The sequence below is a fragment of the Cervus canadensis genome, chromosome 10 (genome assembly GCF_019320065.1).
Source record: "Cervus canadensis isolate Bull #8, Minnesota chromosome 10, ASM1932006v1, whole genome shotgun sequence".
In the NCBI taxonomy this organism is placed as follows: Eukaryota; Metazoa; Chordata; class Mammalia; order Artiodactyla; family Cervidae; genus Cervus; species Cervus canadensis.
This window is the reverse complement of record NC_057395.1, coordinates 56,154,345-56,181,115: the sequence shown is the minus strand read 5'-3', so window position 1 is coordinate 56,181,115 and position 26,771 is coordinate 56,154,345. Positions and strand designations below refer to the sequence as shown.

At 46.7% G+C, this 26,771-nt stretch overlaps 1 protein-coding gene across 3 annotated transcripts in view; it reads left to right on the top strand.

Annotated features, from left to right (window-relative positions):
* The first annotated feature begins 4,543 nt into the window (after positions 1-4,543).
* ZNF831 (zinc finger protein 831) overlaps positions 4,544-26,771 on the top strand; it is an 87,535-nt gene continuing 65,307 nt past the window's right edge. For all 3 annotated transcript variants that reach the window (XM_043480186.1, XM_043480187.1, XM_043480189.1), the window contains exons 1-2: positions 4,544-4,846; positions 22,186-25,728. In XM_043480186.1, coding sequence (XP_043336121.1) covers positions 22,222-25,728 — 3,507 coding nt within the window. In that variant the 5' untranslated portion in view covers positions 4,544-4,846; positions 22,186-22,221. The remainder of the gene's footprint in view (positions 4,847-22,185; positions 25,729-26,771) is intronic.

Here is a 26,771-nt window from a genome sequence, read left to right as displayed (position 1 = left end):
CACTCCTGCGACTGCTCTTCAGGGGGGTGCGCTTTTCCATCTGCACGGAAATGAGAACAACGGCCGTGGGGACGAGTCAGAGCCCTGTGGAGGGCTCCCCTCAAAAGGAGCTCTACAGGTGAACCTCATTTCTTACTACATGAGGACTGTGGTCACAAACCTCTTTTGACAAGCAGAATGTTAAGGGGAACTGAATCCAGAGAGGAAAGAGGCTTAAATGAAAACCCAACTGCATGTTCCCAAGAGTGCACGTGTGTGCCCCTGCCTCCCGCTTGAAGCCCGCTTGAACACTCTGCAGTTGATAAGCTTGGAGACTTGGAGGTTTTTCCATCCCGGCAGGTCCCACCTGGCTGGTAGGTCTCTATGGGCACCCATGCAAGGTCTGGGTTTAGCTCAAGGCTGGAGAAATTTGATGGGGTTTGTCTCTGTAGATAGTGTCCTCAGGCTTACCCTGTGCAGGCCGTCAGGTGACAAAGAGGGAAGCCCAAACAATCATTTAGGACACCCCGGGACAGACAACCTGAGAGGGACGAGAGATGTGAGGGTTCATCTCAGGAGAGTTGAAGGAGAAGGGTGGCTGTCCTGACTGGTCTTGCATAGTCTCTGTTCTTCACAAGTTGTCCTGCTGCCGGCACAAAAGTGAAAACCAGAAAACAACAAACAGACACATCCACTCATTTCCTTTCGTTTAACACATGCCCTGGGGACTGTGATCTGCTCTGGGCCCAGTTCAAGACTTTGCAGAGGCCCCTGGAGGTAGGGGAGAGAAGGGCTGGCAGCAGGATGTGGAGAGAGGACCACACCTGGAGGTGTCTTGTAGTCACTTCAGATTTGACTCATCCGAAGCCCGGAGAAGATCTTCTTAGCGCCCTGCTTGCTGGTGAGGCTGAGCTGGGTCTCCGGGCCCCAGATTTCCTGCACAGACTCATCCTCCTGCTGAGTCCTGGGGGAGGGCTGCTCTCGGAGCTGCAAGAAGGGGGCCAGGTGCAGCTACCCTGGGGATTTGTGCCATGCAGCTGCATCTCTGGGGGCCAGGGAAGATTCTGGGCACTGAACCCCAAAGGTAAGGGGTGATTAGGCTCCCCCTGGCCCCACTTCTGGACAAGAATGTCACTGAACCCCAGAGGCAGGGGGTTATTAGACTCCCCCCGCCCCCACTTCTGAAAAGGGATGTGAGTCAAGGGGCACAGGAGCCATGCAGCGTTGCTCCTCATCTAAATTCCTCTTCCCACCCAGTCTTCCTGGACCTGCAGGACATCTGCCGTCCTGCCCTGGTTTTGCTGTCTTTTCTTTTGGCTACACCTGAGAGCTGTGCTTTAGAGAACTGTCATCACAGGCTGCAATTTTGCCAAACGAGCCTTACTCTTGGCAAGGGAGTGATATATCTTTTCTGTTTGTTTCCTTGAGGGAGGAAAAAGAAAAGGCCCAAGAAAGCAAGTTCACAATAATTCGGAAATGATTTTTCTTTCTCTTTGGTGACTGTTGTCACATGCTTACTGGGTTGGTTATCTGCTGTCAAATCTGGACAGCTGAATTATGTGACAGTACTTAGAAAAATTGGAAGGGGAGTGATTGTTTATTATCTTGAGATATAATTCACATACCATAATGTTTCCCTTCTAAAGTCTATGATTTAGTGGTTTTTAGTGTATTCACAAAGTTGTGCACTTATCTCTATGATCGAATTCCAGAACATTCCACCCTCCTATCCCAAATAACCTCTGCACGTAGCAGCTGTCACTCCCCTCGCTACCCCCAGCCCTAAGGAGCTATAACTCTACTGTCTGTCTCTGCAGATTTGCCTTTTCTGGACATTTCATATACATGGAACCAGACGACATGTCGCCTTTGGTGTCTGGCTTCTGCCACTCAGCATAACTCTGTGGTCCACTCAGCATAGCTCTGGGGTCCACTCAGCATAGCTCTGGGGTCCACTCAGCATAGCTCTGGGGTCCACTCAGCATAGTTCTGGGGTCCACTCAGCATAGTTGGGGGTCCACTCAGCATAGTTCTGGGGTCCACTCAGCATAGTTGTGGGTCCATTCAGTGTAGTTCTGGGGTTCACCCAGTGTAGTTGGGGGTCCATTCAGTGTAGTTGGGGGGGTCCACCAATGTTGTTGCAGGGTCCGGATTTCATTCTTTTTGTTGCCTCATGTCTCCGTGGCATAGATATGTGACATTTTAATCTAATCATCCCTTGATATATTTATTTTCGACTAACTCCAAAGGCATGTTTCTTTAAGTGACTTTTGTACAGGAAAACTTTCCCATTAAGCTATCTTCATGAAGTGTATTCACACCGTAACTCAGGAGAAAAAAGAAAAAGTAAGTCAAAGTCCTTTCTGGATGTAGAGACAGATTCTTTTCTGAGGGCTTCCTTGGTGATGGGGGACTGTCTACCTGCTTCTCAGCCCTTTCTGCATCCTCTCCCATGGCTCTCTGCTTCTGGGAGTTTCGTCTTACTCCAGGGGCAGGCCCAGCTCTTCAGCTCTTCCAGTCTTCTCCTCTCCCTTCCCTGGTCCACAGCTGTCCCATGACCCTCTCTCTCCTTTTCGGGGACAGCTGGGCACACACAAACCTTTGACCTTTGTGCATTTCCAAGCCTCCCCAGCTTGCCTCTTACTGCTACACCTGCCCAGAAAATTCTTTTGCATCCTCCAACACCCAGCTCATCTATTTTCTCTAGGAAGTTCCCCAAACTGTCTTTCCCTGGGCCTCCATGATGCTTTATTTCTGTGTCATGATCAGGGGGTGGTTCTATGGTATTTAAAAATGGGAAAACTGGAGGTAGCAATAAATTGGATTGGTTGCTGGTGGCAGTGCTGGGATCTGGAGATGTTGGAGGGTCCCAGGGAGGGGAAGGGACATTGGAGCTCTGCTCATGCTACACCACTGAGACATTGCCTCCGGCTTTCCCAGTCTTACTTGCATACTACCTGTGACCACATGCACACCTGGCAGCCCACAGAGCTGGGGAGGTGCCCGAGCATTGGTGCTGGAGGTACAGCGAGTGGGATCCACATGAATCTGCAGACTGTGGTTCTTCCAAAGACCAGTTCACTCACCCAGGTAAAATTCCTCCCAAGCCCAATCTAGCTCAGCGTGAGGCTTAGAGACATGACCAGCTGGAGGTTGAGATGCGAAGTCTTAATCACTGGACCACCAGGGAAGCCCTGAGACTCTTTTTTTTTTTAACCATACCAATAGCTGCAATTAAAACAAATTGAACTTGATTTACAATGTTGTGTCTCAGGTACACAGCAAAGTGATTTAACTTTATATATATATATGCACACGTATATATGTATTCTTTTTAAAGTCCTGATCCATTTTTGATTATTAAAGATACTGAATATAGTTCCCTGTGCTCTAGGTCCTTGTTATTTATTTTATATACAGTGGTGCATGCGTGCTCAGCCTTTCAGTCACGTCTGACTCTTTTAGACCCCATGGACTGTAACCCGCCAGGTTCCTCTGTCCATGGGATTTTCCAGGCAAGACTACTGGAGTGGACTGCCATTTCCTCCTCCTGGGGAACTTCCCCACACAAGGATCAAACCTGTCTCCTGTGGCTCTTGCATTGGCAGAAGGATTCTTTACTACTGAACCACGTGGGAAGCCCATATAGAGTGGTGCGTATCTGTTAATTCCAAACTTCTAATTTATCCCTCCCACGCTTTCCTCTTTAGTAACCATAAGTTTGTTTTCTATGTGACTTAGAGATTCAGTTTGCCTCTCAACTTCCACCACTGAGAATAATTATTATTTATGTACTCAACTTGTACATACTGTATTTTTACATATTTATGGATCGTATTTATTATACTTTTCAATGTCCATCACTCCTCTGTTTTCTCCCTCCGAAGTTAGAGACAGCAGGGCAGGGACTAGAGTGGGGAGTCAGAGAAAACTCCACCATGCATGTAGAATTTAGGGGTGCCCCAAACTGAAGTCATCAAGATAATGTTTTCATGCAATGTATTGAAAATAAAAATTAATGGTACAGCAGAAACCAACACAATATTGTAAAGCAATTATCCTCCAATTTAAAAAGTAAATTAAAACATATTTAAAAAGTTAATGCAAGTGACTCCAAATTGAATGCTTTAAATAAAGACAGCATCACAGAGATCCTTGTCAGGCCTCTCGCCTTCATCACTTGCAGTGGAAATACTCTACCTGGGCCCTGAGAACCTTCAGTATTATGTGGGGAGGTTCTTGGATGCCTCTTCCAACCCCACCTCCAGGGAAACAACCACGCTGGCTCTACTTCTTACCAGCCTGCACAGACAGAACAACCACGTCTCTGATATGCTGGGTGCCACACCTCCATTTCCCAGCAGCAGGCTCGGTAGATACACTGTTAGATCAATAGTCACAATTACTGAAGGCCTCAGCAGAGGCTGTATTTTTTTCCTCTCCCTCTCTGCGTCTCTCTCTTCCTGTTTTTTAAAGGTTGCTACTGTGACATTAAGTGATGTATAGAAAAGAATTGACTTCCTATTTCTGAGCCAGACCAAGTTTCATCTCTGCATGCGTCTCCTCCAGGTTGTTCAAAATGGTGCTTTTCTCAGTTAAACCTGGTGTTGACTCAAAGGCCGAGCCACGGGAGGTCGTACTCTTTTACTTTATTCTCTAATACGCAAAGAGGATGCCTCTGCCCTCTGAGATGCTGCCTGTAGAGTGGGCACCATTTCAGCAAAGAGGGTAGGAGGCAGGTAACGCCAGCGCCTCGCTGCTCTGGGTTGTCTTTTCTGGGGCCACGGATGTCTCCCCAGTTTCAGGCCAGGTCATTCGTGTTTGAGTTGGAGCACCACTGGCTGCAGGTACATCTCTCTTCATCAAGGTATGTAACATACTTCACCAGATAAGCCTATAGATGATGTTAGTTTTTTAAAAAACAAACCCTTTTTTTCTCACCCTGTACTCTTAATGATATATTTATCTTCAAGCATACAGTTAAAAAGAAAATGCTACATAAAACTGGGCTTGACCCGGTTCAGTAATTGTCCTGTGTGCTTACCATCACTGTTCTTTTTGTCAAAATATTTACTGCAAATCATAATGGCTGTCAGAAACCGAGTCCACAATCCGTGTTCTACTGAACATAGAAAAACCTATAAGGAGATTTGTTGCTGTTGCTTTGTAAGCAGTTCTTTTTTTTTTTTTTTAGTGATGGATCTAATTAAACTGAAGGTGTGAATTGGTTAGGAACATTAGTTCTATTAGCCCAAGAGTCAGAAAAACAAAACATACAGTGTAATCTAAATGTCAAGGTATTTGAAAGCAATACTATTTATAGCAGCTCTACTGAGCAACCACCCAAGGGGAGCATTTTTCAATGAGATTTATAAGGGACCCTGGACCTGGGACCATGTATTTATATATATATTTGGGTTCCCAGCGTCCAAAATAGCTAAGAGCTGGAGGGTCTGCCAGATAAGCCCTGGAGCCCATGTCCTGAGAGGTGGCATGCCTCTCCGCTCCCGCCGCAAATCTTCCTGTAAGAATGAGAGCCGAGATGTTATCTGCCGGAATGCAAGGGGAGACAGGATGCAACTTAGAAGAACGATAACGTCGGGCGACTGGGAAAAGCAGAATCAACGTCAGGGCCGATTTAAAATTATGTGCCTTTTAACTAATTCTAGCACCCTAGCTAAGGGCAAACTTTTAGGATCACAAGACTGATACCCATCAGAGCAAGTGTTTGGGTTCTGCACAAGGCTTGGGGACTGTGGGAAGATTCCGAGAAGCCAAGAGATGAAGGCTTGCTTCCTCGGTTTTACTTTGACCAGGAAGACAGGGGAGGGGGAACCCCCCAAAACTTAAGTAATCACTGCCTAGTTGCCAAGGGGAAATGAGGCCGCCAGGAGGGCCAAGTGTGTACCAGCCAGAGGCCCTTCTTGTGGTAGAAACCACAAGCATGTATGCAGAGAATCAAGACTGTAGAAGAGGGTGGGGAGGTCAGTGTCAGATTAACACAGAGAAGAACACCCAGGGCAGAGTGCCCACCACCATACACATTTGCCAGTTGTCTGATCCTCGGAACAAGTGGGCATAAGCCCTGACCTTCAGAGAAGGAAATCATGGCAAGGAGAGTCGAGGTGACTTTTTCAAAGTCATAAGAGGTTGGGAATTCCCTGGTGGACCAGTGGCTGGCACTTGTCACTTTCACGGCAGTGGCTCGGGTTCAATCCCTGGTCGGGGAACTAAGATCCCACAAGCCTTGTGGCATGGCCAGTGATGCCTTGTGTGTGCATGCGTGTGTGCTCAGTCATGTCTGACCCTTTGTGACCCCATGGACTGTACCTGCCAGGCTCCTCTGTCCATGGAATCCTCCAGGCAAGAATATTGGAGTGGGTTGCCGTTTCCTCCTCTAGGGGATTTTCCTGACCCAGGGATCGAACCTGAGTCTTCTGCACTGGCAGGTGAATTCTTTACTGCTCAGCCACTGGGGAAGCCAGTGATGCCCTACGGTGCTTTAAAAAATAGTTTACAAAATCATAGAGCTTGAAGGGAGCTGAGTAAAGGGTCAAAGATAGGTATGGTCTCCAAGGTCTGGGAGGTCTGTCCTTCTGGGTGTGGCTGAGCAAGGATGACTGAATTTCTCTGAATGGTCACAGTCAGAACTCTCTACAGAGTTTGTCAGGGCAGCCTTTCCTCTGCTCTGACTTGCAATGAAGTGAGAAGTCTTTGAGGGTCTTCACTGATATCATATTATCATTATAATCATTTGCACTCATATAATGGTGGAGACTTGCCGTTTATGGCAGTGATGTAAAAATGTCCTCTGAATATAAGGGTACCTGAGAACAAATAAATTGACCTTAAGAAAATGATGCAGAGGAAAATGATATGCATCAAGTCAGTGTTTCTCCAAGGGTAGCCATATGGCGCCCTGGCCTAGGGATATGGTTTTAGGTCTCTAGATGCTACAGTAAATAACATGGGCTCACATGCTACAAAGGTCACTTCCTGTTTCAGTGCTCTTTCTTTTTGTTTATTTACTATTTATTATTTTTATAAGTTAGGCTTTTTATTTTGAGATAATTGTAGGTTCCCATGCAGTTGTAGGGCTTCCCTGGCAGCTCAGACCGTAAAGAATCTGCAAGAGACCTGTGTTTGATCCCTGGGTCAGTAAGATCCCTTGGAGAAGGGAATGGCAACCCACTCCAGTATTCTTGCCTGGAGAATTCCATGGACAGAGGAGCCTGGCAGGCTACAGTCCATGGGGTTGCAAAGAGTTGGACATAACTGAGCAACTAACACTTTCACTTTCTTTATTTCATGCTATTGTAAGAAATAATCCAAAGAGATCCCATGTACCTTTTAGCCAGTTTCCCTCCATGGTAACATATTTCAAATCACAGCCTGCATGTTGATTTAGTCAAGATACAGACTGTTTCATCACCACAGGGATCTCTCATGGACACACCCACTTCCTCCCTGCACTCCTTTCAACTCCTGGTAACCTTTCATCTGTTCTCCAGCTTCATAATCTGTCATTTCAAGACTGTTATATAAGTGGGGAAAAAAAGAACTTTAATAAGAGGCAGCCATTCTACTCCTGGGTATATATTTGCAAGAAACAAAAACATTAATTCTAAAAGATTGATGCACCCCAACTTTCATAGCAGCATTCCCCCCCCTCTTTTTTTTTAACAATTGCCAAGGTATGGAAGCAAGCCTAAGTGTCCACTAAGAGATGAATGGGTAAAGAAAATGTGGTGTATACACCCAATGGAATGTCAGCCATAAAAGAAGGAAATGATGCCATGTGCGGTAACAGGGATGGACCTAGAGATTAAGTGAAGTCAGAGAAAGACAAATTAAGTGAAGTCAAAGAAAGACAAATACAGTATAATATTATTTACATGTGGAATCTAAAAAATACAACAAACCAATGAATATAACAACAAAAAAACAGACTCACAGATATAGAGAACAAACTAGTGGTTTACCAATGAGGAGAGGGAAGGGGAATGGGGCAACACAGATATACGAGATTCAGGTCAGTTCAATTCAGTTCAGTCGCTCAGTCGTGTCCGACTCTTTGCGACCCCATGAACCGCATCATGCCAGGCCTCCCTGTCCATCACCAACTCCCGGAGTCCACCCAAACCCATGTCCATTGTGTCGGTGATGCCATCCAACCATCTCATCCCCTGTTGTCCCCTTCTTCTGCCCTCAATCTTTCCCAGAATCAGGGTCTTTTCAAATGAGTCAACTCTCCACATCAGGTGGCCAAAGTATTGGAGTTTCAGCTTCAACATCAGTCCTTCCAATGAACACCCAGGACTGATCTCCTTTAGGATGGACTGGTTGGATCTCCTTGCAGTCCAAGGGACTCTCAAGAGTCTTCTCCAACACCACAGTTCAAAAGCATCAATTCTTCGGCACTCAGCTTTCTTCATAGTCCAACTCTCACATCCATACATGACCACTGGAAAAACCATAGCCTTGACTAGACAGACCTTTGTTGGCAAAGTAATGTCTCTGCTTTTTAATATGCTATCTAGGTTGGTCATAACTTTCCTTCCAAGGAGCAAGTGTCTTTTAATTTCATGGCTGCAATCAACATTGGCAGTGATTTTGGAGCCCAGAAAAATAAAGTCAGCCACTGTTTCCCCATCTATTTGCCATGAAGTGATGGGACCAGATGCCATGATCTTAGTTTTCTGAATGTTGAGCTTTAAGTCAACTTTTTCACTCTCCTCTTTCACTTTCATCAAGAGGCTCTTTAGTTCTTCTTCACTTTCTGCCATAAGGGTGGTGTCATAAGGGTGGTGTACTAACTCTCAGGGATAAAATAAGCTAGAAGTGTATATTGTACAATGAGGAGACTATAACCAATATTTTATAATAATGAAATAGAGTGTAACCTTTAAAAATTGTGAATCACTCTATTATACACCTGTAATTTATATAAGGTTATACAGCAGCTACACATCCATTTTAAAATGGAAAAAATAAAAATAAAATAGCAAAAAAAGAGGACTGTCATATAAATGAAATTACAGTGTGTAGCCTTGGGGTGTGGCTTTTTTCACACAGCATAATTCTCTGGAGATTCATCAATGTTGTTCCACGTAATAGTTCACTCCTTTTGACTGCTGAGTAATAATGACATGGATGGACCACAGCTGGTTTAAATGTTCATCTGTTGAAGGACATCAGGGCTGATTTCAGTTATCAGCGATTAGACATAAAGCTGCCATGACCATTTGTGCACAGTCTCCTATATGAATCTAAGTTTTCATTTCTTTGGAATAAAAGCCCAGGAATCTAATCCTTGGGTTAAATGGTAGTGGCAGGTTAATTTTTTTTTTTTTTTAAAGACACTGCCAAAGTTTTGTCCAGAATGGCCTTATCATACCCACATCAGCCATTCATGTCATATATCCACATTCTCGCCTGCACTAGGTGTTATCACTGTTTTTCATTTCTGCATCCTGATGGGCGTGCAGTGATATTTCGCTGTGGTTTTAATTTGCATTTCTCTGATGGCTAGTGGTGCTGAACGTCTTTTCATGTGCTTGTTTCCATCTGTATAAGTTTGGCGATGTGTCTGTCTTCATATCTTTTGCTCATTTTTTGATTGGATGGTTGTTGAACTTTTTTTACATTTAATTTTTATTGTATATTGGCATATAGTTCGGATTTTTTTTAAACTTAAAATTTTTTTTTAATGTTAAGTTTTCATACTCTAGGTTTAATTCCCTGGTCTAATGTAGGGCTTACAAATACTGTCTCCTGGTCTATAGCTGATGTGTTTATCCTCTTCAAAGCAGGGGTTCTCATACAGCAGATATTTTTAATTTTGATGGGATTCAATTTATACATTTTCCCTCCATGGCTCATACTCTTGGTGTCAAGTCTGGAAACTCTTTCCTATGCCCTGGATCCTAAAGATTTTTCTCTTGTTTTTTATTCTAGAGTTTATAGTTTTATAGTTTCTGTTTAAGCTTGTTTCACATTTAGAGTTAATGTTAATATAAGTAAGATCTGAGGTTTAGTTGAGGTCAATTTTTGTCTCTGGATGTCAATTACTCCAGCACTGTTTATTGTAAAGATTACCCTCCCCTCACCAAATTGCTTGAACTTTTGTTAAAAATCTGTTGGGCCTACTTGTGCGAATCTATTTCTGTTTTGTTTTTTTTTTAAAATTCTGTTCAATTGATCTACGTGTTTGTTCCTCTACCAGAATGGCACTGTCTTCTTTACCATAGCTCTGTAATAAGCTTTAAAATTTATTGAAAATTTAGACTGATTCCTATCAATTTATTATCCTTTTTCCAAAACTGAGTTACCCTAGTTCCTTTACCTTCCTCAATAAATTTTCAAATAATCTTGTTTATGGCCACAAAAAAAGCTTGTGGGGATTTTGATAGGAACTGAATTAAGTCTCTCTATCACTCTGGGGAAAACTGACATCTTTACACCTCTACTATGCTAGTCTTCCAAACCATGAACACAATCTATCTCTTTATTTCTTTAGATTTTCTTTGAGTTTTTCATCAGTTTTTTGTAGTGTTCAGCATATAGGTCCTGGTTATACTTTGTTAATTTTACATCTAAGTATTTCAGTTTTTTGAGTGCTTGTAAATAGCATTGCATTTTAAATTTGGGTTTCTGACTGGCCATTGCTAGTATACGGAAGTGGGACTGATTTTTGTGTGTTGATGTTGTAGACCACGACTTTGCTGAACTTGTTAGTTCTAGAAAACTTTTCTTCTTTTCTTTCTCTCTCTTTTTTCTGATTTCTTGGGATTTTCTACATAGACAATCATGTCATCTGCAAATATAGAAAGTTTCATTTCCTCCTTTCTGTCTCTGTGTCTTTTATTGCCTTTCTTGCTGTGTTGCACTGGCCAGAATTTCTACATCTCTGTTACATAAAAGTGCTGAGTGATCTCTGTCCTGTTTCTGATGTTTAGGAGGAAGTATTCAGTTTTCCGTCATTAAGGATAACATTTTTAGATGTACTTCATCAAGCTGAGAAGCTTTCCCTCTATTTCTGTTTTCTGAGAAAGTTTATCATGAATAGGTGTTGACTCTTGTTAAAAGCTTTTTCTCCAGCAATCGATATAATCATGTGATTTCCCCCCCTTCTTTCCTCTGTAAATATGATAGATTACACAGATGCAGGCCTGGAGCCCTGGGTCGTGGGGTGTGTAATTCTTTCTATATTGCAGAATCTAGTTGCTGATATTTTATGAAGGATTTTACATCTATATTCATAAGGGATAGTGCTCTGTAGGTTTTGTTTTGTTTTGCTTTTGGACTGTCTTTGTCTGATTTTGGTGTCAGGGTAATACCTAGCTTCATGAAATTAATGGGGAAATGCCCCCTCCTCCTTTGTTTCCTGGAAGAAGTTGTATAGAATTTGTATTAATTTTTCTTTAAATTCTAGGTAGAATTCTTCAGCAACACTATCAGGATCTTAAGACGTTTCCTTGGGATGTTTTAGAATTACAAAATTGGGGGACTTCTCTGGCGGTCCGGTGGTTAAGACTTTGCCTTCTAATGCAGGGGGTGTGGGTTTGATCCGTGGTTGGGGAGCTAAGATCCCACATGCCTTGCATCCAAAAATCCAAAACAAAGAACAGAAGAAATACTGTAATAAATTCAATGAAGACTTTAAAAAGATAATAAAATTACAAATTTGGTCTGCTTAATAAATACAGTGCTAATCAAGTTATCTGCTTTATATCTGGTGAATTTTTGCTAACTTGTGCTTTTCGAGGAATTGATCCATCTCATTTAAGTTATCACATGTATGTGGATGGAGTTATTCACGGTAACCCTTGTGCTGTCCTTTGGACACTTGCAGAGTCTGTCATGATATTCTGTTTCATTCCTGATGTTGGTAATTTGCATCTTCTCTCCTTTTTCCTTTCTAAATGTTTGCAGAGATTCTAAAGATGAATTTATTTATTTAATTTAAAAAAAATGTATTTTATTGAAATATAGTTGATTTACAATGTTGTGTTAATTTCTGTACAGCAAAGTGATTCAGTTATACATATACATATATACATTCATTTTCAAGTTATTGTCCATTATGGCTTATTACAGGATATTGAATATAGTACTCTGTGCTTTCTGGTGACTCAAGTCAGGTTACTAGCCACCACACGACCACACATAGAGTTTCTTGTTATCCAGATCAAGCCATATCCTAGGGGCTGACCTCCTATTTTACCCCTAATGGCACCCTGGTCAATCAGCTACCACGGAAGATCTCTAGGACCCAAGGAACTCTGACTCCTGGCCCCTCCCCATGGCCCTGTGCTGGATACACCCACTTTCTTATGGACAGTTAAGTGCTCCTGCTTGGCCTCTGCTCTCCTGGGATCTCCAGTGAAATTGGGGAGCCCATCTCAAGGCTGATACCCCCTAGACGTACCTGACCTCAAAAGAGAGCAACCACAGAGGTTTTCAGGGATGCAAGTGCAATGCCCTAGAGAGGAGAGAGCCTTTGGGTCTTCTGGAAAATTGTGGTTGGGGAGTGGGTGGGTAGGTCTGAACGTGGCACACGGTACATCCAGGCCAGTCTTCTTAGTTATCTGAGCTGCTGAATTCCTGCCTCCACATCGGACCAGAGAAGTTCTGGCATCTTAGTCTCATCAAATCTAGGTCACCACTGGGTCCAGGTTTCTGTTAACCAACCAAGGAAGCTGCAAAACCACATCCAGCCACTCAATGAATACATTAAGTTGAGACCTTCTAATAAGCACCCCACCAATGAACGTGGCCCACACTGATGTTCTTTCTACCCCTTCTGTTATAACACTCTTAGGATCTACTCTCACACATGGATTCCCAGGTTTCTGCTGCTATGTGTTATCAAGGATCTACAGCTATTTTGGTATATAAGCTATTTACTCCTGGATAAAGCTCAGGGGCATCATGGGCTCAATGGACATGAGTCTGAGCAAACTCTGGAGATAGTGAAGGACAGGGAAGCCCGGTGTGCTGCAGTCCATGGGGTCACAGAAAGTCGGACAAGACTTACAACAACAATAACAATAATATACAATAAAAAAACAATAAAATAACAATAAACAACAATAACATAGCCTGTACCTGTTCCCTGAATCATGCTGACATGCAGCTCTAGTTACTGACAAAAGGGTGGGGGGCTGTGGTGGGTTCTGAGAAAGGAGAGCATCCCCATTCGAGGCATATATTAATGCCCCAAGGGAGCATACCATGGGGTTTTCAAGCTGAGGAAGAATGGTGTTCTTGGACCTTGGAGGAAAAGCTATTGCTACTGGTCAGAGAGGTTCAGAGTGACTTGGAGTCAATGCTGTCAGTTTCTTCAGGTCCAATCAGATGGCCTTATTCCAAGTTTCAGGATCTCATTCTTACTTGATTACTGACCTAATTTTCACCCTAGACACTTGGTGAGACTGTGAATCCAACTGCCATTTAAATGCACAACTTGCACCATTAAATTTTGTGTTTGATCTTCTGTCATGTCAGCCCTGAAATAAATTCTTTCAGGGCTGTTGTGGAAGCTGATTCTCAGATCATGACTTGAGGTGGGAGTTAACAGACCTGGTTTTATGGTTTTCTAAGCGCTCAATGGCAGTCAGAAAAATTCATCGCATACCACATTCCTGATCGTCATCATCACTGATGTGTGGCTGGTATTCCCAAGGCACGTGCCCCGATTGGCACTTTATCATGAGCAACCATGGGTAATAAGTTGATTAACTGTGATGGCACTGCTTGTCATGGGTTGCAAGCATCCCATTTCTCATAGGCAAGGATCTAACGTCACACTTAAGTTCAAGGGCATGATCCCATCTGCAGGGATCTGTCTCTCGAGGCCCCTTCCAGTACTGATTCTGTAGTATGTGTATCTAATCAGGAGTTAGAAATCACATAGTTGGTTACACTGGGGAAGTTTGGGATGATTAACTAAAATAAAAGAGTAACTATAAGACATAAGAGGGCTTCCCAGGTGGTGCTAGTGGTGAAGAACCCACCTGTCAGTGCAGGAGACATAAGAGACGCGGGTTTGATCCCTGGGTTAGGAAGATCCCCTGGAGGAGGGCATGGCAACCCACTCCAGTATTCTAGCCTGGAGATTCCCATAGACAGAAGAGCCTGGATGGCTACAGTCCATAGGGTTGCAAAGAGCCAGACACAACCGAAGTGACTTAGCACGCACGTATGCCCAAGACTTAAGAACACTGTTTACAGTCCCTAGGATTGCGAGAGACTGTCCAGGAAAGGGCAGACTTTGGAAGGAGTTCAGACTTCATTGAAGAAGTTGTGACTTAGTCACCCAACAGCAGAGATGTTGGCTAGTTTAGCCCAAATGGAGCTGGTCTGGAATTGCTGAGCACACAATAGGAAACCCTCTGGAGTGTGGGTAGGAAGCAGGCAATGACAAGAGATGGGGGTGTGCATTGCAAGTATGGACACTAGTGGGGACAGAGGCAGTCAGAGCTCATGGGCTGTGTGGAGGGAAGTTGGGCTTGCAGAGGGACTGGCCAGTGTGTATGGACCCCCAGCAGCAGACAACTGTGCTTTGCCTGCATGGGTACCCAGTTTAACTGTCAGGAAGGCTGCAGCCACATCCTCTCCAGCCCGAGGTTCTATGGCTGCAGAGAGATGGCATCTGTGGCTTGTGGTTCAGGCAGGCTCTGTCGGATATCCTTGTATTGATTATGTGGTTGCTGTTAGTATTGCATTATAGATTCATAACTCATTGTAGTCTATTGGTGTTACTGCTTTACCAGCTGAAGTGAAATGTAGAAACTACCTCCTCTACCTTCTCCCACTTATAATTGTCTTAAATATTTCTTCTAAATACATTAGTGTTTTTTGTTTCAAACATCATTTGGAAAATTCAAAAGGAAATATTGAATTTATCTATATTTTTTCTCTTTCCAGTATTCTTTCTCCTTCTTGAAGTTCCAAGTGTCCTTCTTTTAGTAGTAGTAATATTATTTTTACAAGAATGGATCACACCATTAATTATGATGGCTTCTTATTTTATGCTATTTTATTTGAAAATTTTTTTGCCACACCACATGCCTTGTGGGATCTTTGTTCCCTGACCAGGTATTGAACTTGGCAGTGAGAGTGTGGAGTCCTTACCACTGTATCACCAGGGAACTCCCCCTTCCTTTATTATTTCCTTTCTATGTAGAGAACTTTCTTTAGCCCTTCGTGGTGATTGCAAATTCTCTGTGTTTTATTTGAGAATGCCTTCATTTCCCCTTCCTTCTAGAAGGGCCTTTTTGCTGGATATAGAATTTGTGGCTGACAGTTCTTTTCTTTAGGCTCTTGAAAAATGTTGTGCTACTTCCTTCTGACCTCAAGTTTCAGACAGGAAACCTGCTGGCATTAAGATTTGTTTTTCCCCATAGGAAAGTTGTCATTTCTCTTTTACGGCTTTGAGGAAATTTTTCTTTGTCTTAAGAGTTCAGAAGTTTGACTGTGATGTGTTTTGGTGAGGATTTCTTTGGTTTATCCTGTTTGAGATTCACTAGTGTCCTGATTCCATGGGTTTATATGTCTTCTGTCAAACTGAAGTTTTCAGCCATATTTCAATGAGTTTTGTTTTTATCCCAGTCCTCTTTCTCATCTCCTTCCAGAACTCAGATGATACGAATGTTATAGCTTTTGTTAATCTCATAGGTCCCTGAGGCTCTGCCCATTTCCCCCCCCCCCCCCCCCCCAGCCTATTTTCTCTCTGTTGTTCAGACTGGGAAACCTCTATTGTTCTATCTGCAAGTTCATGGCTTCTTTTTTCCCCTCCCTTCTGTTCTGGTGTTGAGTGCACCCACTGAATTTTAAAATTTGGGGTTATAGTATTTTTCAGTTCTAAAATGTCCATTTGGTTGTTCTTTTACTTTTGATTTCTTTCCTGAGACTGTTTTTATTTGTTTCAAGCCTATTTGTAAGTATTCATGGAGACATTTTTGCATGATGGGCCCTCTAAAATCTTTGTCAGATAATCCCAACACCTCTTGCATCTTGGTATTGGCGTTTGTGAATTATCTTTCTTTACTCAGTTTGACATCTTCCTGATATGAAAAGTGATTCTGATTGAAACTTAGTCACTTGGGTACTACATTATGAGAGTCTGGATGGATTAAACCTTCTGTTTTTATTGGCTTCCTTTGATGCTGCTCAGCAGGGGAAGAAAATGGAGAGAAGTCCAGATTGCCCACTTGGTTTCTGTTGACCCCAAGGGTGAGCTCCTCATTACTGCTTCATGGGGTGGTCATTCTGGCTCCCCACTCAGCCATCATGGGTGTCTCTCTGGAAAAAGGATGCCAGGTTATGGCTCCTCACATGGCTTCCACTGACCCTATGGGTATGAATGGCCTTATTGCTATTGAGTGGTGGTGAACATGCTGGTTCCCTTTTGGGTAATGGTATAGTCCTCCTTCATTTTCCCCTCCTGTTGTTATAAGCATTTATTTGTTGGTTGTTTCTGTTTTAACTGATAGCAGACATGGCATGATGATCTATCCTCATAGTTCTTGACCAGTGACAATAAATGTCTTTTCACATATATCTTTACAAACTTAATTGCTTTGATTTTTAATTTTAAAAATTAATAGACAATTTTAAGAGAGTGGTTTGGGTTTATAAATGGGCTTCCTTGGTGGCTCAATGATAAAGAATCCACCTGAAATGCAGGAGCCGTAAGAGACGAAGTTTCGGTCCCTGGGTTGGGAAGGAAATGGCAACCCACTCCAGTATTCTTGCCTGGACAATTCCATGGATAGAGGAGCCTAGTGGGCTACAGTCTATGAGATCACAGAGAGTTGGACATGAGCGCACATGCACGCATAATGACATGTACCCAGTGCTACAGTATTATGCCAGACAGTTTTATTTCCCTCAAAATCTTCTGTGCCCCATGTATTCATCCCTCCCTCCCCCTCACCCCCTGGAAACCACAGATCTTCTTACTGTTTTCATAACTTTGCCTTTTCCAGAATGCTATATATTTGGGAATATACAGTCCAACTATATAGCCTTTTCAGATCAGCTTCTTTTGATTAAAAATATTCATTTATGTGTCTTCATGTTTTTTCATGATTTGATAGCTCCAGTCTTTTGTCATTAAAATTAAATTTTAATTAAAATAATTTCTTTTTAATGTTGAATAATATTCCACTGTCTGGATGCACCATGACTGACTTATTCACCCACCTACTGAAGGGCATCCTGGTTGCTTCTAAGTTTTAGCAATTATGAATAGAATCAATTGTTGCTTTAAACATGTTTGCAGGCTTTTGAATGAAAACAACATTTTGGCTAATTGGGTAATGAAAAAAGTGAAAGTGTCAGTCACTCAGTTGCATTCAACTCTGTTACCCGTGGATTGTAGTCTGCCAGACTCCTCTGTCCATGGGATTTCCCAGAAAAGAATACTGGAGTGGGTAGCCATACCCTTCTTCAGGGGATCCTTTCAACCCAGGGATCCAACCTGGGTCTCCCACATTGCAGGCAGATTCTTTACCATCATCGCCACCAGGGAAGCAGTGATATAGCATCACCTTTCTTTTTTGCTTTTTAAAAGTTGTAAAATATGCATAACATAAAATTCATTATCTCAACCATTTTAAAGTGCAGTTCAGTGCTGCTGAGTACATTCACATTCTTATGCATATAGTTCCCTGTTAAAGTAATGCTAGCCCAGGTGCCCAGGGATGGGGGAAAGCAAGTGGTCCCCCCACCACAGCACAGCGGGTGACAGGCATGCAGGGTGGACTGACGTTTGGGAAGCTTGCAACTAGAATGACAGTCTTGGTACCCACATTCTTTCTGGAGAGTCCCATCTGCTGAAAGTTCCATCTTCATAGTCTTGTCTCTCAGGCCCAGAAGGTGAGTTTTTAAAACCTATTTGCAGCATGCCCACGTTGTCTTTTTGCTCAGGCCCCCTTGTGGGTTGCTCTGAAGAAAGGGGCCTTTGGAAATAGTCACTTTCCTCAGGTTCCTCCCACTTTTCTCTTCACCTCCCCGTGGGGCCACACATAAGCCTAGAGGAACATAGCTTCGGTGAGTGGGAAGCCCACACGTGACAGATGGTGGAAGCGAGGGGTCCGAGAAGCTCTCCGCAGGATGGACCCTCGGGAGGGTGATGGGGCGGGGGTAGCGCTTGGCAGTGGGTCTAGCTGAGCAGGTGGTCCTCCTAGAGCCTTCCTGGTGCACCTGCTTGATGGCGATAGGATGGCTTCCCACCCCCTTGGTTCAGAGTGAGAATCATCAGCATAGCCCTTTGCGGTTTTCCTGGGAAAAGTGCCATGCTCCCCCTCCCCAACCTCCGGAAGGTGCTGGTGGGCTTGCTACCTCCCTGGCAGCAATCAGCTGCTACTAAAAGGCGTCAATTTTGCTGTGATCACGCAACAGGCTGCAGAGAGCAAAATAATCATCGTGGCAGGTGTGTCAGAAATGTAGCGCTCTTTTTCTGGAATTTCTATTTTGAAGCCCCGCTCCTCCCACCTCAAGGCAGTCAGTTCTGGACTTCTTTTCTCTCTCCCCTGATGATGGGCTTATTTCAGGAGACAGGTGGTGCTCAGCCCCCAGCTCCCCTCACAAGCCAGCGCCCCCCTCGCTGAGTCACCCCTTCTCCTGCATTGCCCTGGGTCTGACCCACTTTCCGGGTCACTCCCGGCCCCCTCTTGGGTGCTCTGGGAGTCATCCTGGGCTGTAGCCCTCTGGGCTGTAGGGTTCTGGGCATGGAATGGGGGCTTCTTCCATCCCTCCCACTGGACTCATGTCTGAAGCTATTGCTATTGTGGGTCTCAGCACCTCCCTCTGGCTTTCCTCCTTCCCACTTCCTCCCAACCCAAGGATGGTCCTCATCAGAGTCCCCTTAGGGTTTAGGCTTTGAAATTTGCAAGTCTGTCCTCTGTTTCTGCCATAGTAACTCCATTGGAAGTCCTGGCCACTCATCCTTCTCTGCATTTACCACTTAGGAAAAAATTGCAGGCAGCCTTGCTGGGCATGAGATTTTCTGGGGCCACAGAGCCCACTGGGTGTGTCCCCTTGGCCAGCTGGACATGCCAGCCATTGTGCCTTCAGCCCCTAGTGGGGTAACATGTTTATATGATCTCTTGTTCCCCAACCTGGTTAGGTGAGCTCTGGGTGCCCCCAGTGAGGACTTGCTTGATGATACACTCTATTTTTTGTTTAATATTTTTTATTGTGGTAAAAGTCACATAATATAAAACATATTATTTTACTGTTTTAACATATTTCTCTGTATAGTTCAGTGGCACGAAGTACTTTCACATTGTCAGGCAACTCTCACCATCATCCAACCCCTGAATTTTTCACCTTCCCAAACTGAAACTGTGTCCCCATTAAAGGCTAACCTCCCCTCCCCTCTTGCCACCTCTCCACCCTCCCCAGCCCAAGGCATCTATCAATGTACTTTCTAACTATGAATTTGACTATTCTAAGTACCCCGTATAAGTGGATCAAACAGTATGTCTGCATCTAATGTATATTGGAATGCATTTTTAAGGTTAACTTCATCTATGAATGACACACACTCTTTAAAGCTTCCTTCACTCTGCTTTCCCACTCCCCTGTCAGTGTTACCTGAAATCACCTCCTAAACTGAATCCTTATCATGCATGGCCTTCTTTCTTGGGAACTGCACCTAAGACGGCCTCCCTTCCCGGAGGCTTTGAAGGGAGTTGGCTGCGCTGACTGATGGAGAAGAGACAAGGGGTAGGAGGGAAGGTGGGGAGGGGAGGATTTGCTCATTAATAGTTCAAAATATTATGGCGTTATCACTGGAAACTCAGATGAACCAAGCACTTCCTCCCTGCCTGATGCCACCCTCGGTGTTTCCATACACGTCATTCATCTGATCCTCCCAGGAGCTGTGCCTGAGTGACCTGGGAGCCAGGTGAGCACAGACAGGAAGGCGGGTCTGATGGTTCTCCCTGGAAGCATCTGGAAGTTTCTCAGCTATTAGAAAGGACACGGCACCTTCAGGGAAGCCTCATCTTCCCTTCACACTGGTGCTTATGAATTCTAGTAGCTCCTACCCATCCCTAGGGGTTTCTGTCTTTAAATCTATCCTTAAAAAATTACAAGGTTTCAAATCTGTGAGATCTATAATGCTGACAGGTTTATGAGGAACAGAGAATGGGAGCAATGGTCTTGGGACAAAAAAGAGAAAAAGGATTGATTATAGCATTTGCCAGTTTCTGTGGTATAAATACTCCCACTGAAGCCAGTCCCAAGCTAGGAATGTGACATGTGGTCATTGTGTCCAATTCTTGCCATCCCATGGACTGTAGCCCATCAGGCTCCTCTCTCCATAGGATTTCTTAGGCAAGAATACTGGAGTGGCTTGCCACTTCCTTCTCCAGAGGATCTTTCCCTGTGTGGTTGCCACCTTTTGGCTCTTTTGAATTGTGGCTATCAACACTTATGTCTATGTTTTTATTTGAATACCCATTTTTAATTCTTTTGGGTATATATGAAGAAGTGGAATTTCTGGGTCAGATAGTAGTTCTGTGTATAACTTTTTGAAGAGTTGCCAAGCTGTTTTCCCCAGTGGTTGCATCATTTTACATTCTCACTAGGGTTCAAATTTCTCCACATCCTCAGCAACACGTTATTTTCATTATTATTATAACAATGTGCTAGTTGACATGCAGTCATATCTCACTGTGATTTTGATTTACATTTTCTAATGACTAGTGATATTGAGCATCTTTACATGTGTTTTTGACCATTTATATATTTCTTTGGAGAAATGTCTGTTCAAACCCTTTGCTCATTCTTTATCTCTCTGTCTTTTTGTTATTGAATTATAAGAGTTCTTTATATATTCTGGATTTATCCTGCATATGATTTGCAAATATTTTCTCCCATTCTGTGAGTTGTCTTTCCACTGTCTTGATAGATAGTGTCCTTTGGTGTACAAAAGCTTTTAATTTTGAAAGATTTCAATTTATCCTTTTATTTTAATTGCTTGTACTTTTTGTGTCATAACTAAGAGCCAATTGTCAAATCCAAGGTAATGAAGATTTATTCTGATGTTTTCTTCTCACAGTTTCATAGTTTTAGTTTTTACATTTAGGCCTTAGATGAATTTCAAGTCAATCTTTGTATATAGTGTGAAGTAGGTACTCAATTTCATTCTTTTGCATGTGAATATCCAGTTGTAGTAAACTTGCTTTTAACATGATTTATTGAATTGCAGATTTATATAATTTAACTTTTAATTGTGGGCACATTTGGGCTTCCCTGGTGGCTCAGATGGTAAAGAATCTGCCTGCAATGCAGGAGACTCAGGTTCGATCCCTGGGTTGGGAAGATCCCCTGGAGAAGGGAATGGCTACCCACTCCAGTATTCTTGCCTGGAGAATTCTATGGACAGAGGAGCCTGGCGGGCTACAACCCATGGGAGAGCAAAGACATGACTGAGCTTGCACTCACACACAAATAATGCATAATATTCTAGTGTAAGCAAGATGAACGCAAGAATTGAGACATATATATATATATATATATATATATATATGTTAAAGAATTATGAAATGTTTATCTGAAATTCAAACTTAGCTGGGAGTTTTGCATTTTCATTTGTTCAGTCTAGTAAGCATCCCTTCAGGTCAGGTTTCTTCCCTGCTGTCCTCATCCAACAGTAGAGACTGAGCACTCCGGAGTGGAAGATGCTGATTCTCTGCTCACTCTACAGATCTAAAAACCAAGTCCCAAATGAGGAAAGGGACTTGCCCCAGTGCATGGGGTCACTGTGGACTCTGAGAACCTTGATGAGCTGCATGACTTCCCTTTGTCACGAAGTCAGCACATTTTCTGAGTGTCTCCTCTGCACAGCGCACTGTGCTGGGTAGGGGGATGTCCGTGACACGCCTACCACGTACCTGTGTGCAGGGCAAGAATCAAGAGTTCTTTTTGGAAAATTAAATAAAAGACAGGATTCAGACCGACCTGGGTCTGAACCCTACTCTATCACGTTTCAGCTGCACGACAAGTCACCTCCACTTGCTGAGCCTCAGTTTCCCCCTTCTTTTACATGAGCAATAAGCGTATTTTGGGGGGGTGATTGTTGTGGCTTCAGTAGAGGTGATAAAATGCCCAGTGGGGGCAGGGAAGTGTTTACAGTACAATGAGAGAAGAGAGGTACCCACAGTAAAGTCCGGTTGTTGCTCACAGGTTTCCCAGCGCCCCGGGCCACCCAGATGATGTGGGATGGATGCGCCAGAACTCGCCTGTCCTACCTCGCCTGCCAGGGACCAGCCGGCACCTGCTTCTGGCCCCCCAGGGGCCCCGGGTGGGCAGGCATCGCCTCACTTGACCCTGGGCCCCGTCATCCTGCCTCGGGAGCAGGGCCTAGCCCCCACCGTGTTCCTGAAGGCCCTGCCCATCCCGCTGTACCACACAGTGCCTCCGGGAGGGCTCCAGCCACGTGCTCCCCTCATGACCGGCAGCCTGGACGCGGGCAGCCTGCCCTTCGTTCTCAGCCCCCTGCTGCAGCCTGAAGGGCTTGGTCCCACCCGAGCCGGCAAGCCGGTGGCCCCGGGGCTCACGGTGAACATAGTGAGCGCTCTGCCCATCCTGTCACCGGGCCTGGGGCCCACTCTGAGCAGCCCAGGCAAGGTGCGCAACGCTGGTAGGTACCTGTGCCCACACTGCGGCCGGGACTGCCTGAAGCCCAGCGTACTGGAGAAGCACATTCGCTCCCACACCGGGGAGCGGCCATTCCCCTGCGCCACCTGCGGCATCGCCTTTAAGACCCAGAGCAACTTATACAAGCACAGACGGACCCAGACACACCTCAACAACTCCAGACTCTCCTCGGAGTCCGACGGTGGCGGGAGCAGCCTCCTGGAGGAAGGCGACAAGGCCGCTGAGCCCACTGGGGCCGACCGGGCGCTATCACAGAGACCCCTTTCTCCCGGCACCCACGCCGCTGGGCACTGCCCGGTGCCCACCGCGCATGTGTCCCTGGTTGCCAAGAACCTGGACCGGAAGTTGGACGCTGTTCCCTGCCGGGGGTCCACGTTTGATGTCAAGGAGGCCCCTGTAGACTCTGCTCCCGGGCTCCCGCTGGCCAGCCCGCAGTCGAGGTGGAAGCTGCCAGAGCCTTGGTCCCCGACGGCCAGTAGGCCGAACGCAGCGCTGCAGCAGCAGCAGGTGGAGAAGCCTGGGGACACCAAACCCTCGGAGGGCCGGCTGCGGAAGTGTGAGAGCACCGACTCGGGCTACCTGTCCCGTTCGGACAGCGCTGAACAGCCGCCAGCCGCCGGCAGCCCCCTGCACAGCCTGTCGGAGCACAGTGCCGAGTCCGAGGGTGAGGGCGGCCCCGGGCCCGGGCGCGCGGAGCGGGCGGCCGGCCTGGAGCTGGAGAAGAGGCGGCTGGAGGAACGCATCGCCAGGCTCATCTCGCACAACCAGGCCGTGGTGGACGACCCCCAGTTGGCCCACGTGCGGCCCCGCAAAACGGTCCTGTCCAAGCAGGGCAGCATTGACCTGCCCATGCCTTATACCTACAAGGACTCCTTCCACTTCGACCTGCGGCCGCCGGGACCCGGGAGGCTGCCGGCTGCCCTGCGTGCCGCGCGCTCCACCTGCGCGCCCCCAGACAGGGCGCGCCCCCTCTTCTTCCACTCGGTCCCCACGCAGCTCTCCACCGGCACCGATTGCGTGCCAGTCACCAGGAGCAACTCGCTGCCCTTCGTCGAGGGCACCGGGACGTGGCCGGAGCAGCCGGAACCCCGGGATGCCTGGCCCCGGAGGCAGAAACCTCTGAGCCCCAGGCCCACCTCCGCGCGCCCGGCCGATGCCCCTGGCGGGCACCCTCGGGCTCTGGTCAGACAGGCGGCAGTCGAGGACCTGCCGTGCCCCCTGACCGCAGATGCCCCGGCCCCCACGGAGGACCCAGAGGGAAAGAGACCAGCTGCTGAGGAGGGGTCTGCCAGCAAGGGCCAGGCAGCTGCTAAGAAACGCGGCCAGAGGAAGAAGATGTTCTCACAGGAGAAGTGGCAAGTATACGGGAAGGACACGTTCAAGAGCATCTACCAGAGAGGGAAAGCCAGCCACCATGGAGGCAGGAAGGCGACCGAGGGGACAGTGGGCGGTGGGGCGGTGCTGGAGTGTCCTCCCCAGCAAGAGGCCGCGGGTGGTGGGGACACTGTTGTGGGGGCCAAGCCGGGGCCGTGGGCAAGTCCACCAGTCCTGGCAGGCCTCTTGGTGACTGAGCCCCACAAGCAGAGGGAGACAGTGGCCGGAACAGGAGGCCCTGACCAGCTGGGCTCTAACAGGGCCGCCTCACCCCCCACCCTCAGCAGTGGAGAAGCCCTCTGCTTGGGCAGCAAAAGCCCTCCGCTTCCTCCACACGAGGGCCCGGAGCTGGGGTGTCAGCAGCTCCCAGCACCTGGTCCCCCCAAAGGGGGTGACCTAGAGGCTCCCAGGCCAGACTCCAAGCTGGACGGTGGCACCTGCAGTGGTGAGGGCACCAGGGAAACCTGTCAGCAGGCCCATGTGGCCCCAAGAGGGCCTGGTGGGAGCTCAGGAGAGCCCAAGCCCCCGGAGGACAAGCTCCCCTCAGAGAGGAAGAAGCTGAAGGTGGAGGAGCTAAGCTGCCAGGAGCTCCTGGGAGCAGGAGGAGAGACTCCCGGTGGCCCCATGCAGACTGCCTCACCACCACCTCAGAACCAGGACACTGACCCTGGGGAAAAGCCAGGGGGTCTGCCTGGAAGTGGCAACCGCACAGAAAGGGTCATGTCTGGGGCCCTGAGGTGGGAGGGTCCTCAAGACACGGAGCCTCCACCACGTTCCCCTGGGTGTTCCTCCCAGCTGACCTCCCACCCTCCAGCTCCTCACACCCTCACTGGCCCGGTGGACATGGCCTTTCCTCCCCAGTACCTCCTCAGGTTTCCCCAGCGAGACACCCGCCCCCTGTCGCCTGTTCCCCAGAAGCCGGACCAAGGTCAGGACTCTATTAGCAAGAGAGGGGGGCCTGAGGTACAGACATCCTTTGCCGAGTCAGGGCAGGGGGCCCTCCTGCCTCCCTGTCCTGTCTCAGGCCAGGCCCCAGCTGGAGAAGACAGCTGCTGGGAACACCCCAGCTGGTCCAGGCCGTGTGACCAGAGAGAGGAGAGGGGCGGCTTGAAGGCTGGCATCCCAACAGCCAGGGCTCTCAAGGGGTCGGCCTCCTTCTTGCCTGCCCCAATGTGTGACTCTTGGAGGAGCGGGGCCCATGACACCCAAGAAATCTGCAGGAGCAACACTGTGGTGAGGGCTGGGCCCTCTGGGGGTGTCCTCAATCCCTGGGAACCCACTGGGGAGCTGGGGGCGCCTTCTGAGAGTGCCACTCAAGGCCCTCCTTCGGGGTCTCTAGCGGAGCTTCATCCCTGCTGCTCCCACCAGCCTGGCTCCTCTCTCTCGGCCAGCATGGCTCCCCACTGGCCTGAGTTGGCCTTGCGCACCAATGCAGAGCCTGCCAGGAGCCGCGGGGTCCAGGGCCCTTTTCCATCGCTGAGGGCCGAGCCCCGGCTCACGTGGTGTTGCCTGAGCCGCAGCCTCCCCCTGCCGATGGAGCAGAAGGAGAAGGATGCTTCTGTGTATCTGGGCTTACATTTGCCTGGAGGTGGCCTCCAGGGTGAGGGTCCGGACGCCTGGCTGGTGAGCAAAACATTGTCTGGAGCATGGACCAAGATACGCCCTGGAGATGGAGGGCAGATGCAGATATCGAAGGTAATACCAGCTTTGCCCCAGGGCCCTGGGAGCTGAGGGAGAATGCTTGGCAGGCAGGACTAGTGATGATGGAGAGAAAGTGTGAGGCCGTCTGGTATAGTCTCCGTTGTCCTGTATGATGTCTTCTCAGCCCACTTCCAAGGGAGTGAATAGAGGCCCCAAGAGTAAAATAAAATGAAAGAAAATCATGAAAAAAAGAAGTTTCAAAGGAAAGAATAATTGTACCTACGACTCTGGGTGAGATCTTTTTCATAACTGGACATAAACCTTGACTAGGAGCTTCCTGGTAGCAGAGGCAAAAAGTAAAAATGAAATGCTGCTCAGGGGAGCTCTCTGGGTAGTCAACAATTATAAATCAGAAACCCTTACTGAGAGACAGACAACAGGAAAAAATTCTTAAAAGGAGAGTGTTATCATTCCAGGGATTCCAGAAAAAATAGTTGCTATACTCAGATTTGACTGATTCCTGAGTTTCCTGGGAGCAGTGGCAGAAAGGTTAAGGAGCTGAGTGCTCTAGAGGGTTCTCCCTTGGTGATTAAATAGGCTTAGAATCCCACCATTAGAGGGGCCCCATGCACCTGGATTGTATCGTCAAGGACGCTGTCCCACCCTGGGATGTCTTGGGCCAGTGTGACTGAAGAGGGTCCTGTAGCCTCTTTTCTGATTTAATCATGTGGAACAACAGGTCCTGGGTCCCAGAGCTTTCAGACTACTCTCCCTGGTAGTACTGTCTTCATCCCAAGAGTGGTGAGTTAGGAAAGATTGTGCTGGGCCTGAGAGAAGGGGAATCTAGAAGCCAAGTTAGCCTCCTTCCTCCAAAAGGCAATCAGTTACTGGGTGTGGATTTTGCTGGAGGAGGGCAAGAAGACAGCCACAGTATCACCAAAGGTCTGGGCTTTCCTCTGTGGATCCAGCCCAGGCAGATTCCAGAAGATTCCGCCCAGGAATGCACAGACCATTTAGCAAGGCAGCATTTTGATGCCTGATTTCCCCAGACAGACATCCTGTCTGCAGTGGGAGACCCCTCTGTGTTGTTCCCACCA